General features: G+C 42.3%; 1 protein-coding gene across 6 annotated transcripts in view; it reads left to right on the top strand.

Annotated features, from left to right (window-relative positions):
- The window catches only part of WIPF1 (WAS/WASL interacting protein family member 1), a 125,772-nt gene that overhangs the window by 94,211 nt on the left and 14,448 nt on the right, over positions 1-17,113 (top strand). For all 6 annotated transcript variants that reach the window (XM_074399445.1, XM_039469946.2, XM_003921850.4 and 3 more), the window contains 3 exons: positions 4,741-4,829; positions 9,192-9,321; positions 15,258-15,422. In XM_074399445.1, coding sequence (XP_074255546.1) covers positions 4,779-4,829; positions 9,192-9,321; positions 15,258-15,422 — 346 coding nt within the window. In that variant the 5' untranslated portion in view covers positions 4,741-4,778. The remainder of the gene's footprint in view (positions 1-4,740; positions 4,830-9,191; positions 9,322-15,257; positions 15,423-17,113) is intronic.

Here is a 17,113-nt window from a genome sequence, read left to right on the forward strand (position 1 = left end):
ACAGACAGTGCTAAAACAGCAGCAACAGAGAACTGTAAAATAATTAGGGAGGGCTTTCAGGGTGGCAGCCCCTGAAAGGGTTCCCATTCCGCAGTCTGGCCCCTAAGCTGTGCAGGACAGAAGTTCAATTTGATCTCAGCTATGAGAGGCAACTCATGACAGCCACAACCATAAGAGATTCCTGTTTGTTGAGAAGAATATCCACCCCTTCCTAGATATTAGGATCATGGGGTGACAGAAAGTTGGTTGATGAAGATGGAATCAGACAAAATAGAATTTTGAGGGACTTTTCATCTGTCAAGCATGTGGCTGCACTGTTCCCAGACCCCATCTCTTGGGCCCACCGGGCAGACTAGGCCATCCCCCTTCCTTGGTAAACCTTTCCCAGCTCTGATCATACCATTGATTTGGCTCCAGCATCTTTCACAATAGTCAAGCCTGAATTCAGTTTCAAATCCCTATCCTTCCTTCCTGGTCCTAGGAAACGTCTGACTCCAAGGCCTCTGAATATGCTGCTGGAGATCCCCCTTGATGGAGGACAGCCTAACACAGGCACTCAATGCTGCTTACAGAGCCAATGTGGCCCCATGGGTGACCAATTGGTGTCATGCCAGAAAAAACAAATTTAAGAAACATACTTTAAAAGAATCATGGCCTACGACAGTCTAGTACTGAAAAACAGATTCCAGTATAGTTAGCAGGTGAGCTGTGGCACTAATTCACCTGCCTGAAAGTGCTTATTAGATCATTAAAAGGGCAGTGAGTGAGTGAGGCAGTGTTATCCAGCAGAAGAGCGGGGACCAGAAGGATGAGATTGAGTGAATTGCCTCAAGGTGTTTTAGGGAGTGACTTAAGTTCTCTGAGGCTATCAAATGAACACAACCATGCTGGCTTCCAGTGTCTTTTTTTTTTTTTTTTACAAAAAAAAAATTTTTAATTGCATTTTAGGTTTTGGGGTACATGTGAAGAACATGCAAGATTATTGCATAGGTACACACATGGCAGCGTGATTTGCTGCCTTCCTCCCCATCACCTATATCTGGCATTTCTCCCCATTCTATCTCTCCCGAACTCCCCACCCCCCGCTGTCCCTCCCCTATTTCCCCCCCCGACAGACCCCAGTGTGTGATTCTCCCCTCCCTGTGTCCATGTGTTCTCATTGTTCAACACCCACCTATGAGTGAGAACATGTGGTGTTTGATTTTCTGTTCTTGTGTCAGTTTGCTGAGAATGACAGTTTCCAGGTTCATCCATGTCCCTACAAAGGACACGAACTCATCATTTTTGATGGCTGCATAGTATTTCATGGTGTATATGTACCACATTTTCCCTGTCCAGTCCATCATCAGTGGGCATTTGGGTTGGTTCCAGGTCTTTGCTATTGTAAACAGTGCTGCAGTGAACATTCGTGTGCATGTGTCCTTATAGTAGGACGATTTATAATCCTTTGGATATATACCCAGTAATGGGATTGCTGGGTCAAATGGAATTTCTATTTTTAGGTCCTTGAGGAATCGCCACACTGTCTTCCACAATGGTTGAACTAATTTACACTCCCACCAACAGTGTAAAAGTGTTCCTATTTCTCCGCATCCTCTCCAGCATCTGTTGTCTCCAGATTTTTTAATGATCGCCATTCTAACTGGTGTGAGATGGTATCTCAGTGTAGTTTTGATTTGCATTTCTCTAATGACCAGTGATGATGAGCATTTTTTCTATGTTTGTTGGCCTCATGTATGTCTTCTTTTGTAAAGTGTCTGTTGATATCCTTCACCCACTTTTGAATGGACTTGTTTTCTTCTTGTAAATCTGTTTTAGTTCTTTGTAAATTCTGGGTATCAGCCCTTTGTCAGATGGGTAAACTACAAAAATTTTTTCCCATTCTCTTGGTTGCCGATTCACTCTAATGACTGTTTCTTTTGCTGTGCAGAAGCTGTGGAGTTTGATTAGGTCCCATTTGTCTATTTTGGCTTTTGTTGCCAATGCTTTTGGTGTTTTGGTCATGAAGTCCTTGCCTACACCTATGTCCTGAATGGTTTTGCCTAGATTTTCTTCTAAGGGTTTTATGGTGTTAGGTCTTATGTTTAAGTCTTTAATCCACCTGGAGTTAATTTTAGTGTAAGGTGTCAGGAAGGGGTCCAGTTTCTGCTTTCTGCACATGGCTAGCCAGTTTTCCCAACACCATTTATTAAACAGGGAATCCTTTCCCCATTGCTTGTTTTTGTCAGGTTTTTCAAAGATCAGATGGTTGTAGATGTGTTGTGTTGCCTCTGAGGCCTCTGTTCTGTTCCATTGGTCTATATCTCTGTTTTGGTACCAGTACCATGCTGTTTTGTTTACTGTAGCCTTGTAGTATAGTTTGAAGTCCAGTAGTGTGATGCCTCCCGCTTTGTTCCTTTCACTTAGAATTGACTTGGCTATGCGGGCTCTCTTTTGGTTCCATATGAAGTTTAAGGTGTTTTTTTCCAGTTCTGTGAAGAAGGTCATTGGTAGCTTGATGGGGATATCATTGAATCTGTAAATTACTTTGGGCAGTATGGCCATTTTCACTATACTGATTCTTCCTAACCATGAACATGGAATGTTTCTCCATCTGTTTGTGTCCTCTCTTATTTCGTTGAGCAGTGGCTCGTAGTTCTCTTTGAAGAGGTCCTTTACGTTCCTTGTTAGTTGTATTCCTAGGTATTTTATTCAGAGACCACACAAGGAGAGAGCTCTGAATCCAGCTGATTGTCCATACATGAGAGTTGCTGTTGCTGCTGTGAAATTTAAACTTCTCATTTTCTAGACAGCCCACTTTGAATGGGACTCTTCTGAACTGTCTTAATTCTTGTTTCCTGGTGGCTGTGACAAGTCCAGCAGTGGCTTTTTAGCTTCTCCAGTCCATTTCTGTTCACAGAAAGCAAGCTATCCAGCATTATCTCAATAAAAGTATTTGTTTAGGTTTAAGTTTTCCACATTGACTTGTAGTGGTTGAACTAAGTGAATATTTTAAATTCGAACAAATTGTTTTCTGCAATTAAGAGATTGGTGGGAGTTTAAAAAGCTTGGCACAGTGGCTCACGGACAATGTCTCAGCACTATGGGAGGCCGAGGCGGGAGGATTGCTTGAGGCGAAGAGTTCAGGACTAGCCTGGCCAACATAGCAAGACCCCATCACAACAGAAATAAAAGATAAAGGTAAATTAGCCAGGTGTGGTGGCATACGCCTGCAGTCCTAGCTAAGCTACCCAAGAGGCTGAGGCAGGAGGATTGCTTAGGCCCAGGAATTTGAGGCCAATATGATTATGCCACTGTACTCCAGCCTGGGTGACAGAGCAAGACCTCATCTCCAAAAAAAAATTAAAAATTAAAAAAAAAGAAATATAATTCTGCAGCTTAAAATTTGGGACACATGTCCTGTAGAAATAATATTATTCTAGTGGCCAGTGTCCCAGACTGCCCACTGGTTTAAGCCTTGAACTCTACAATAGGGCTTTAGTGCATATGAATCACCCAGGATCTCGTTAAAATGCTGAAACAAATTGGGGGCGGGGGGAAAAAGGGACTGACAGTTGACATGTCTAACAGCTCCTGGTGGTGCCCATGCTGCCCATCTGGGACACAGTTTGTGTAGCAAGGATGGGGTGGGAGAAACTGGCATTAGGTGGGGATGAGAACAGTGGGTGAGGCATTGGCCTAGACGGGGCAGAGGGAGCGGGGCTTCTAGTGAGGCAAAGGAACAGGACTGCAAGGATTGGAGGAAATGGGGAGAGGGCTCCTGGCTGGTGTAACTCCCAGGCACTTCTTGGCCACTTCCTGGCCATCATCTCTCCTGGCCCTGGTGTTTGCCAGGCTGCCCTCTCCACCTTGCCCCCTCACCCACCCAGGGTCCCTAAACTCTCCCACCCAGCCACAGAATCTGGCCTTCCCTTTGTTCTCAGAGCTAGCATGCTCTGCAGAAAGACTCGTCGTTTTTGTTTTATTTATTTATAATGTCGTACCCAAACAGAAGAAAGAAACCCTCTTTAAATGAAGTGCATTTTGGTAAACAGCCTGGGAGTCCTAGGTCTGACTTCTCCAGCCCCCTCTGTTTTTGCTTAGATCCTCTGAGGAACTGCTAAGGACCACAGAGATAGGGATGGCTGGTCTTTGACTACTCCAAGATGGGGCTGACCCACACACGCCCACCCGCCTCACCAGCTGCTCCCCGCTTTCCACCTTACGTTCTCCATGTCCTCTCCCTGGAGGACTAGGAATTTTGCGGGCAGGACTAGAAGTAGATTCGTCTTCATATTCCTGCAGTGCACACACAGACTTGGGCGAATGTCAGGAAGAATGGGAGGAGAAAGCCAGAGGGGTGGGAGAGGAAGAAAGGATTGTCATGGAAGTGAGCAAGGAGGAGAAGCCACTTGAAGTGAATTTGTTTTCAGTCGTACTTGGCCAGGATGCATCCTAGCAGTGGTGTGAGAGCTTCCTGCTTAACTGGGCCCACCTGGGTCGGTCATGTATGGTAGGTGGGGGATGGATCCACGTAAGGCACTGGATGTGGCCTCCATTCTCTCCAGGCACCTCAGCTCAGAAGCCCCTCTGCTGGGATCCCTCCAGAACAGTAATGTTTTAGCAGAGAGGTAAAGGTGAGCCCATCTCTTTTAAGCGTTGAACTAGGTGGAGCTGTCACTTTGGTGGGAAAGTGAAGGCAGATTAGGACAGCATTACTCAGATCACATCTAATACATGATTGCATTTTTGTTTTTCCAGATTTATCAGCAAGACTGTTGAACACATAACTGCCCAAGATGCCCGTCCCTCCCCCTCCAGCACCCCCGCCGCCCCCAACATTTGCACTGGTGAGTGTCTCCACCCCAATCACTTTCTATGCATAAAGCAAGCCAGATGAAGCCAAAACCTGGCACACGTGTTTGTTTTAAATGTGTTTGTATTCTGGCTTACATGTGATACAGCGGGAATGCCTGGCTTACATGTGATACAGCAGGAATGCTTTTCCAGTGCCCAGAGTAAGCCAAACCCTGAGACCCAGCAAATATAAACAACACAAAGGATTTTGTTTGTTTAAGGTCTCATGCGATGGATGGTACAAGGGCAGAATGCAGCTGATGAGGTGTTTTCTGCCACATCCATGCAGGGAAATGTGCTGGCCCAAGACAGGGTTTCCAGGAGCATTTCTGAGACCAGCAGGCACTGTTTTCATCCAGATGAACTGAGTGTCTGGCTTTTAACTTCTGGGCTGGATGGTCTAGAAACCCAGGTCTCTGCCGGGCATGGTGGCGTGAACATGTAATCCCAGCTACTTGGGAGGCTGAGGCAGGAGAATCACTGAATCGCTTGAACCTGGGAGGTGGAGGTTGCAGGGAGCCAAGATCTCGCCATTGCACTCCAGCCTGGTCAACAAGAGTAAAACTCGGTCTCAAAAAAAAAAAAGAAAACAGAAACCCAGGTCTCTGTCTGCAGTGCATTCCATTGAAGTGTCTTCCAGTCTCACTTGTTTCTTTTCCTTTGCCTTTCCCCCTCTTCTTCCCAATTTGTTTTTGACAGAACAAATCCTCCTTTCACATTCACATCCTCCTTTAAATCTATACTTGCATTTTAATGTTTATTCTCAGAAAAAATGTCTTCACTGTATTCATCCTGGTCTTTTTTTTTTTTCTTTTTTGACTTACTCTGTCACCCCAGCTGGAGTGTAGTGGCACGATCTCAGCTCACTGCAACCTCCACCTTCCATTCAAGTGATTCTCCTGCCACAGCCTCCCAAGTAGCTAGGACTACAGACAGGTACCACCACACCTGGCTAATTTTTCTGTTTTTAGTAGAGACAGGATTTCACCATGTTGACCAGGCTTGTCTTGAATTCCTGACCTCAGTTGATCCACCCACTTCAGCCTCCCAAAGTGCTGGGATTACAGGCATGAGCCATGGTGCGTGGCCCATCCTGCTCCTTTGATAGACTTCTTTGGGGAAGTTAGAGTGCCCTCTTCCAGGAATTTGGCAGCCCTCCACTTGGTCATATGGAAAGGTCCCAAGACACACACTGTTACAAAGCCCTTTCCAGCTTGTGAAGCCTTCACTGAGGAGGAGGCTTACACTGATGGTTCATTTTCACCATTTTCACATGGGGAAACTGAGGCTCAGAGAGGAAGTTTCTTGCCCCAGGTTTCCATGAGACACATTTAAATAACTCGTCTGAGGTTGAAATCTAGTGAGAAAAACTGCCCATTAATTAACTTACTTTTACTCAGAGTGTGGTCTTCCAACTGCTTTTTAGAGTCCCCAAAGTGATGAGGATGGAAATTGAAAGTTAGCATTTAGGAGCATTTCTAGCAATTTGACAGTAGTTTTCTGTCTGTTTCTAAGATTGGATATTATGTTTCTTTTTTTAAAAAAATCTAATTCATTTTTTTAATAACGTATTGCTATTTTACAAAAGTGTGAGTCCCTGATGAAAATATTTTTCAAAAGACTGGTCCTCGGTTGGGGATATACTTTGGGAGGATAACTTGAGCCCAGGAGTTCGAGACCAGCTTGGACAACATGGCGAGACCCCCATATCTACAAAAAAAAAATTAATTAGCCAGCCAGACACAGGGCTGCATGCTTGTAGTCCCAGCTACTCTAGAGGCAGAGATGGGAGATTGTTCAAGCCCGAGAGGTCAAGGCTGCAGTGAGCTGCAGTTGTACCACTGCACTCGAGCCTAGGTGACAAGAGCAAGACTCTATCTCAAAAAAAAAGACTGCTCCTTCACGTGGATAAGTTTGAGAACCTAAAATCTGGCTAACGTAGTAGGATGCATTTATTCTTGTTTCCCCAAAAAGTGTGGATTACAGTGAACTGACTTAATAAAAAATATTAAATAAATAACACAGGTGGTATGAGAAGATGACAAAAATCATGAATCTTATACCAGAATGGTTAAAGTTTGGGAAATTCTTGTTTATCTTATCAACTCATTTCTATCCGTTATTACCTAATTCAAAGCAAGATCGTGGATAAATAAAATACAGAGATGGAAAAAAGGGAAAGGTGGGTTGGTAGCCATCATAGAACACTGCCCTTGTGAAACAACGTAATTAAGGACCCTGGACACAAGAGAAGTTAGCACCCAGGGAGGTCAGGTGGCAAAATAAATTTGGAGACAGAACAGGAGGCTACTGAAGGTTGCTGACCCAAAACTGTTAAGAGAGCCAGTGTGACACATCACTTAACCTCTCTAGGCCTCAGAGTTTTTTCATCCTTAACATGAAGACAGCAAGTAATGTTAAGAGCTCTTTCCAGGACGTCCAAAGTATGTTAAGTTGAAAACAAACAAGTTTCAGAGCAATAGAGGAAAATCTCATTAGCAAAAGCAAACTGTATGCAGAGAGCATTTCTGGAAAAACAGCAGAGAAACTTCTAACAGGCTTGCTTCAGGGGTGTGTGGGACTGATGGGGAAGGAGCATTTTAGAACCCACATTTACCGTCTGTCAACTTGTAGGGAAAACTCTGGAGTCAGACTTGCCAGGGTTTGAATCCCAGCTCCTCCTCAAATAACTAGGTGACTGGGGTAAATGATTTAAACTCCCTGTACCTCAGTTTCCTTGTCTGTAAAATGGAAATAATAAAACTCACAGAGTTGATAAGGGCTAAATGAAGTTAAACACATAGTGCTAAAAACAGTGCCTGACACAGAGTGAAAGCCTTATAAATGATAACTATTATTATCGTAAGCAAGAAATACTTATTTATAATAGTTATAAATTATTATTATCATAAGCAAGAAATACTTTATCACTTAGTTATTTCAAGATGCTTCCAATTTTACCATATTTTACAGTCATATTCTGTTTCCACAGTATAATTCCAGTTACACAGTAATTCTGGTGAGCCTACTTCAGGGTTTTTCCTTTGCCTCTAACTATGCTAATGAAAGGCTGAGTTAGGCCAGGAGCAGTAGCATGCACCTGTAATCCCAACTAGTCAGGAGGCTGAGGCAGGAGGATCACTTGAGCCCAAGATTTTGAGGCTGTAGTGCACGATGATCACACCTGTGTATAGCCACTGCACTGCAGCCTGGGCAACATAATGAGACCCTATCTCTAAAAAAAAAAAATTGTTCTTTAAAGGCTGGGTAAGGTATCAAGTCACACGTTTCCCCAGCCTTTCCTCCTGTGGCCCCAACTGGCAAACCTGAAATCATATCCCTGTCAGCAGGGCTAGGGCCAGCCTAGAAAGGACCTGTGGGTTTTGGGCAGCCAGACTCTCCCTGGGACAGGTAAGACCTAGCCAGTTTCCAAGTGCGGCAGGCACAGGCACACAGGCAGGTGCCTACGCCCAAGTCCTTTTGCTGGTCTCTTAGTGTCCCTACTCCCTGAAGGAATAAGATCCCAATTTCAAAGTAGGGATCTTTCCTAGGAATTCTGGAAATAGAGGAAAACACTCACATACTAAAGCAGCACCTTTGTCCATTCTGCAATTTTCATGGACTAAGCTTTCATCAGAATTAAACATCAGAAACACCTCATGCCAACAAGACATGAGAGAACTTTTGAGGTAATGAAAATATTCTATATCTTGATTATGATGGTGGTTACACAACTGTATATGTTTGTCAAAACTCATAGAACTGTAACTAAAAAGGATGATTTCACTATATGTAAATTATACCTCAATAAATCTGACTTAAAATGAAAAAAAGCATCATTGGCAATATACACAGAGGGAATTATTTTCTAGAATTTTAGTGGGTTTAAAAAACATACAGCTGACTCTTTTTGCTAGAGACAGTTTTTCCCTTGCACTGGATTAGTTCTAAAAGATGAGAAAAGGAAGTTAGTCTTCAGGGTACCCTCTGGTGAATGAAGCCCGATAATGTCCTGCAGAATCCTCCCAGACTTAAAATTCTTTTCTCGTGTCTAGTCATCTCACCCTAACCTGGCTCTGTTAGTTACAGTCAGACTATGGTCTGAATTTTCAGAGGCTTTAATCAAGGACTGACTCTTCCTGCCTTAAAAATGAACATAATTTATTGCTACATCTGCTTCCAAACATCTGGGTCTTAAAAAGAATGATATGGGGTTGAAAACTTGTCTTGAATTTATAACCTATCACCAAGAACAGTAATAACAAGATTCCAGTACCCAGCCTGTCCCAGCCAAGTGTTATAATACATTATTTTAACCCAAGAGATGACTACTCATTTGTATGGTTTCCTTTCAGGCCAATACAGAGAAGCCTACGTTGAATAAGACAGAGCAGGCTGGGAGAAATGCTCTCCTTTCTGATATCAACAAAGGGAAGAAACTGAAGAAGACGGTCACCAATGACAGAAGTGCACCAATATTGGACAGTAAGTGAAAAAAGCTATTTTCCATGGAGAGAAATGGTTTATGACCTAACAATCAACCCTACCCTCACCCCTCAAAATTTTTTGGTGGGGGGGTTAACAGCTGCAAAGCTAGCAAAATAAGGGACTGTATCACTCCCTGTAGGCCAGAGCGTTGGCTTGGGTTCCCCTCTAATGCTGCAAGAAGCCAATATAATAATTCTTTGTCCAAGACATACACAGCAGCAATTCTCTGCATTATTCACAACACTTTCTGGAGATTAACTCATTGCTCCTAGCACCACAGATGAGGAGGCAGCATAAAATATGGAAGGAGACCTAACCTTGGAATCAAAAGATGTGGGTTCAAGACCTAGCACGTCCATCCCATACCATCTCCAAGTCTTGTTGTCTTTATTTTAAAGTGAAGATGATAATACATGTTCTAGTGACCTCACAAGTTTGTCGTGAGCTTCAAATGAGATAATGCCTGTAGAATGTTTTGTTGTCTGGAGAGTATAATTCAAGTGTAAGATACGATCATTAGGAGCTTAGAGAGAAAAGAAATGAGGTCACAACTTTGCTTATGTACCCACCTAAGTCTGAGGTACTTTCTGGAGCAAGGCTACTTATTAACATTTACAACAGGACAAAAAATTATCCATGATGAGAATTCTACTGGCAATTAATAAATAGGTCTTAAGGCTGTCTCCTCATATTCCTAGACCCTTCCTTTGCCTGCCAGATGTCCCCAGGATTCATCCTAGAATACAGCTCTCATTTGGATGCAACAGTAAATAGACTGACCTTCCAAAATCACCAGATGGAGCTTTGTCAACAAGTGAATAATGAGGCAGAATCTTAGCAAAGTAGAAGATTAGAAGTGCTTCGGGGAACTTCCCAGGAGAAATGCCTAATGAGTAGAGAAGGAAGAAGGAGGATCAGAGTTAGGTGGACTACTGGTTTTGGGAGGAAAAAAGCAAAAGACCTAGATAAGGCCTTTGAATGTTGTTCTGTTACTGGGCCAAGTGATACAAGTAAGAATGCACCACTTTCAAAAAGGAACTATGACCAGGAGTGGTGGCTCACTCCTGTAATTCCAGCACTTTTAGAGGCCAAGGTGGGTGGATCACTTGAGGCCAGGAGTTCAAGACCAGCCTGGACAACATGGTAAAACCCTGTCTCTACTAAAAATATAAAAATTAATCGGGTACGGTGGCACATGCCTGTAGTCCCAGCTACTCAGGAGGCTGAAGCACAAGAATCACTTGAACCTGGGAGGTGGAGGTTACAGTGAGCTGATTTTTTGCCACTGCCCTCCAGCCTGGGCAACAGAGCAAGACTCTGTCTCCAAAAAAAAAAAAAAAGAAAGAAAGAAAAGAAACAAAGAAACTAAGGTATTTAACTCTTAACATAGTCTAACTTGTAAGTCCAAATGTGTACAAAATGAAGGTGGTTATAATATAATCCCTCTAATCTTTCAGCCCTCCAATAGCCATCCAAATCATGGTCTCTGGTATGAGGCTAGAGCCGCTGCTGACCTCTAGGATGGAGGCCTTTGGTCCTCCCCACTAAAAGAGGGAGCCTAGGGCTCTGTTGAAGGAGACTGGACAGTCTAGACCCATTCCTGAATCCACTAGTGGAAACCCATTGTATTCTTCAAGGTCCACTTCTGTCATTTAGTAGAAATGGCGTTGGTCCTTCTCTCTTCCACGATGTTTAATAATGTGCTTTCCTTGGTGGAAGGAAGATCCAGTCCAGCGCAGGCCCTTGTCCACGCACTTAACTAGACACCTATCCTGCTGTCACAAGCTCTGTGCAAGCAGCAGTGTTTATCCATGGTTTTGTATCTGTTTGCATGTGAAAATTCCCTGGGCTGTATGCCAAAATGTTGACCATGGTTATGTGTGATAACTCCCAAACTCAGCCCTGTCCTGCAGTTTAATTACTAAAGAAATAGGAACCAATTAACTATCCTCAACTTTAGCTTCTCTTTCTGAAAGACAGACAGATGTTACAGTTTAAGAACACTAATGGATGATGTCTGATCGTGCAAGAGTGCCTCTGAAGTTTCAATACAGTGTAAATGTGCCCTGCGTTAAGTGCAGTACTCCAAAATGTCATTCATCAATGAATAGTGTTTGACAAGGGCAATGTTAATATTATTAGCAAAATTTTAAAATTTTATATGGTAACAATTTTGCATACACTTCTAGAAATTGTTAGTTTTATATGATTTATCCTGCTAGGTAAAGTAATGCTTATCAGTTCTTATCAGATTATTTCTTCCACAGCAGAGCTACCATAAGCATTCCAGAAAGCTCCACACCTGGAAAAGATACAGAGCTAATACAAATTTATGATAAACCTAATCGAGGAAAAAAGGAAATAAAAATGAATAAAAGGAAAACTCAGAAAGCAGATAAGAGATTCAAAGCAGATTTTTCAAAATTAAAGCAGTGTAATAAAAATATGTGCTAAAATGTTCTAAGATCTTAAAGTATTTATTAAAATTTATCCAGGAAGCCTCAATGAGCAAGGGAAAAAAATGAAAACTTTATTAAATTACTTTCTCTCCAAAAAGCTTTGGAGCCAGATGGTTTTATTAGCAAATTCTTTCAAATTTTAAGAAACAGCTAATTCAAATGCTATATAAGTCATTCCCCAACATATTAAGAGATGGAAAGCTATCTAATAATTGTAAGGAAATTGGCATTATCCTAATGCCAAAACTTGACAAAGGCAGCACATGCAAAAAAAGAAAGCTGTACATTAGTGGTTTTCAACTGGGGGTGATTTTTGCATCCCATGGGATATGTGGCAATGTCTGAAGACATTTTTAGTCACTACTTTGGGGGCACAGGGAGGGCTGCTACTGACATCTAGTGGGTAGAGGCCAGGGATGCTGTAAACATGCTGTAAAGAACAGGACAGCCACCCACAACAAAGAATTATCTGACCCAAAATGTTAGTAATTAAGAAATCCTACCATGGACCACTCATCATCATAGATAAGAGAAAACTAAAATACAAAAAAACAAATCTAAACCAATCGACTGTTACCAGAATAATTCACCAACACCAGGGTTTATCTGCTTTTTTGTTTCCTTTTTTTTTTTCTTTTTGAGAGAGGATCTTGTCTTGTCACCCAGGCTGGAGTACTGTGGTATGAACACAGCTCACTGCACCCTTGACTTCCCAAGCTCAAGGGATCCTCCCACCTCAGCTTCCCGACTAGCTGGGACTACAGGTGCACCACCACATCTGGCTCATTTTTTGTATTTTTTATAGAGATGGGAGTCTCACCATATTGCTCATGCTGGTCCTGAACTTCTGAGCTCAAGCCATCCACCTGCTGTGGCCTCCCAAAGTGCTATGATTACAGGCGTGAGCCATTGCACCCAGCCTATCCCATTTTTAACATTAGAAAGTCTATCCATCATATCAAATAAAAAAGACCATATAATTGTCTCAGTAGATCTCGAAAGGGCATTTCATAAAATTCCATGCTATAAGAAATTCTTGTAAACCTAAAATAGAAGGATTGATCGACTGAATACTTAGAAAGGGAAAAAACCTATTTCAAACCAGTAATTCATATTAACTTTTGAAAACATCGGAGGTATTCTCATTAAAATCAGAGCATGGTTGCTTTTAGCAACGTTAATAATTTACATTGTAATGGAAATTTACCCATCAAAGTAATTATATAAAACAGAAATAAGACATACAACTCTTAGAGGAGGCAAAATCTTTATTATTTGAAGACCACATGCATACTAGAAAATGCAAGATAATAAATTTTTAGTAAATTTTAATTTAGAAAATATAGCAAAGTGACTTATTAGGTATTAAATACAATTTCCTGGCACCAAAAATAACCAATTACAAAATATAATGGAAAAAAAACATCCCTTTCACGGTTTCGGCAAACAAAAATACATTTGAAGCAACCCTAACAAAAAGCATGTGTAATGTAGATCATGAAAACTAAAAAACTGGCCGGGCGCGGTGGCTCACGCCTGTAATCCCAGCCCTCTGGGAGGCAGAGGCGGGTGGATCACGAGGTCAAGAGATCGAGACCATCCTGGTCAACATGGTGAAACTTCATCTCTACTAAAAATACAAAAAATTGGCTGGGCATGGTGGTGCATGCCTGTAATCCCAGCTACTCAGGAGGCTGAGGCAGGAGAATTGCCTGAACCCAGGAGGCGGAGGTTGCGGTGAGCCGAGATCGCGCCATTGCACTCCAGCCTGGGTAACAAGAGCGAAACTCCGTCTCAAAAAAAAAAAACAAAAAACAAAAAAAAAAACTAAAAAACTTTGCCAAAAAATTCAGAAGACATGAATAAATGGGAAAATATGCCATGTCTCCAAATGTAAAGTCTAAATATCATAAAAGTATCAGTTCTCCCAAATTAATTTGTAGATTTCATATACGGTTTATCAAAGACTCAACATAGTTTTTTGGGAAGAAGACTTTAAATAATGTTTAAGCTCATGAATACAAACATGCACACATACGTAAATTGTTAAGAGATAATTTTTTTAAAGAGGGTATAAGCATTTCTTGAACACAACTAATTTGCACTTCCTTGGACAAATACCATTGCATTAATATCAATTTTCTATACCTTTCAGACTGCTAATACTGTAGCTCAAACCAATAGAAAGTAACCCAGAAGACTAGACAGAATGCTCAGTAATCTTTTTGTTTGCTTGTTTATTTGCTTCCCATCAAAATCATTCACAATTTTTTGCAGATAAGTTCAAAATAAAACAAAATCTTCATACCCTCTCAAATCGCAAAGAATGTTTAAATTACCTAAAGCCTACTATTGGGCTTCATGATGTTAAAAAATTAACAGCAATCTAAAGGGCCATCAAATGAGTAGTTAAACAAATGGAATACATTCATGTTCTATAATGCAACCCTTTAAAATCATGTTTTCAAAGAGTATTTATGACACAAGAAGTGCTAACAAAGTGTTAAATGAAAAAAGCAGGCTTAAAACTGTGTAGTGAATTCGTTCTTAATTTTAAGAAAAAACACATACAATGAAAAATACTGTCGGGAAACAGTATAACTCAATAGTGGATATTTGCTTGGTTTTTTGCTTGTTTTGTTGCTGGAGTGCAGTGGCACAAGCATAGCTTACTGCAGCCTCAATGGGTTCAAGTGATCTTCTCACCTCAGCCTCCTAAGTAGCTGGGACTGCAGGTGTGCACCACCATGCCTGGCTAAATTTTTTATTTTTGTGGAGACAAGGTCTCACTTTGTTGCCCAGGCTGATCTCAAACTCCTGGGGCCCAAGCTGTCCTCCAATCAGCCTCCCAAAGTGCTGGGATTATAGGTGTGAGCGACCATGCCCAGCCTAGATATTTATTTATAAAAATTATGGGATATTTTATTTTCTTCTCTTTTTAATTCTTTCCTTTCTTCTCACATTTTATGGCATCTCCTTCTCCCTCGGGACCTTCTTTCTTTTTTTTTTTTTTTGAGACAGGGTCTTATTCTGTCGCCCAGCCTGGAGTGCAGCAGTGCAATCTTGGCTCCCTGCAGCCTTGACCTCCCCAGCACAAGTGATCCTCCCACCTCAGCTTCCAAAGTGCTGAGAGTACAGGTGTGAGCCACTGTGCCTGGCCTGAAGATCCTTCTATTTGCCAAATCCTAGGATACAAAACAAATAGATATTGACCCATGTGGCAGCCAGTCAAGTGGGGAGTTTGGGGACAAATCATCCTTTATTTTCATTTCTTACACCACTGGGCCTGGGACTGCCTGGAGCGGGCAGTTCTGACTGCGCTGAGGGAACTCTTAAAATCCTGCATTGTAATGAAGAAATCCCAGTTGTCCACTGGAGTCCCAGAGCCAGCCAGCTCCCTGTTGTACTGTTGCTTTATGGTTTCCCTGGGCCAGACTGGGAAGCATACTGTGACGGGTGTTTCTTCTTCTGCAGAACCTAAAGGAGCTGGAGCTGGAGGTGGTGGTGGCGGTAGCGGCTTTGGTGGAGGAAGTGGTGGCGGAGGCGGTGGAAGTTTTGGAGGGGGCGGACCTCCAGGTCTGGGAGGACTGTTCCAGGCTGGAATGCCGAAGCTGAGATCCACGGCCAACAGGGATAATGGTAAGGAGCGTTACCTTCTCTCTGAGTAACTGAAGATGAGGCAGTGTGGCAGTTTGGAGGCTGGTCATAGCCTCTAAGGCTCTTTGCCCTTATTAAAATATTGTACATTGTTTGAAATATTACCACTGTTTCATAAGAGACTCAATTTAGTCTTTATTATTATTATTAACCAGGATCAGACAGCTCCATAGAACTATGAAATTTTCACCCAGTGTCTTTGGGGGTAATCTGTACTTTTTTTTCACTTTTCTAAAGGGTTAACTGGAATGGGAAGTAAAGGGAGAAGCAAACAGAACTTGCTGGGCCTGGAAATCAGCCTGGTGACCTGGCAGATTCAGCTTTCATTGTGAGGTAGTCCAGCTGTCTAGTAGAGTAAATACTTGTAAGATTCTTTTCAAACACTAGGGAGCACGTCTTGTGGAATATGATTACAAATCTCACTAAATCTGAAACAGTGTTTTGCAAGACAGACATTTGCTATTTCAGTGCCAGTGGTTCTCAGGAGTCTCTGCAGGGAGCCATGGACATGAGTCCTTCAGGAGTGTCTATGAACCTGATGGTAGAGAAATGCTGAACTTGCTCATGAATGCCTAATAAAAAACTTTGCAGAGAGCACGAGGCTCTCTCCTGACTAATACAGAAACTCAAGAAATTTTACCTTAAAACTGTTTTTGTAATGTTGATCATGTTAGAAGAATTTTCTTTCTAAGACCTTTTATAAGATGTCCTCTGGGAAAGCATGAAATTCTCACATTTACGTGAACATAGAGTCACTGAACCCTCAGGGTTAGCCTATTACTTTGTCACTGAATGGTCCAAATCTAGAGAGAAACTCAATCACGTGAGAGGTTCTGTCTTGCTGGACCACCATTTGCATTTAAATTTATTTATTTAAAATTCACCAAAAGGATTTAAATCCTTAAGGCAGCTGATAAATGTATACATTCAGTACTTTAACAGCAGGTGAAGAAATTAAGGCAAATTACAAAGAAAAATAAAATAATAAAATGGGCCTGGCATGGTGGCGCACACCTATAATCCCAGCACTTTGGGAGGTCAAGGGAGACAGATTGCTGAAGCCGAAAAGTTTGAGACTAGCCTGGGCAACATGGCAAAATCCCGTCTCTACTGAAAAACACAAAGAATTAGAGGCACAGTTGCTGTTGCCTATAGCCCCAGCTACTCAGGAGGCTGAGGTGGGAGGATCACCTGAGCCTGGGAAGTTGAAGCTGCAGTGAGCGGTGATCGCGCCACTGCACTCCAGCCTGGGCGACAGAGGAGAGCCTGTCTCAAAACAAAAACAAACAAACAAAAAAAGTTTTCTCCTCAGTTCATGATATCCCATTGTATAAATCTGTCCAAATGCTTCTTCCTGTGCCTTAGATAAAATCGGAACCGCTTCTGTCACTCACCCCTGCTGACCGCTCAGGCTCCACTTCCCATGGATCTCTCCCATTCTCACTGTACCACCGGCACACGGGCCTCTGTTTTTTAACTTGAAGCTCTTTCCCACCTCAGGGCCTTTGCACCTGCTGGCCCCCTGGCCTGAAGCGCTGGTCTTCCTCATCTTTCCATGACCAACTCCTTGTCAAGCCTCAGCTCACATGTCACATTCTCAGAAGAGCTGTCCCCAGCCACTCCATGTACCCTGGCCTCTCCAAGCACTCTTGATTTCATCGGCCTATTTTAGT

The sequence above is a fragment of the Saimiri boliviensis genome, chromosome 5 (assembly GCF_048565385.1).
Source record: "Saimiri boliviensis isolate mSaiBol1 chromosome 5, mSaiBol1.pri, whole genome shotgun sequence".
Lineage (NCBI taxonomy): Eukaryota > Metazoa > Chordata > Mammalia > Primates > Cebidae > Saimiri > Saimiri boliviensis.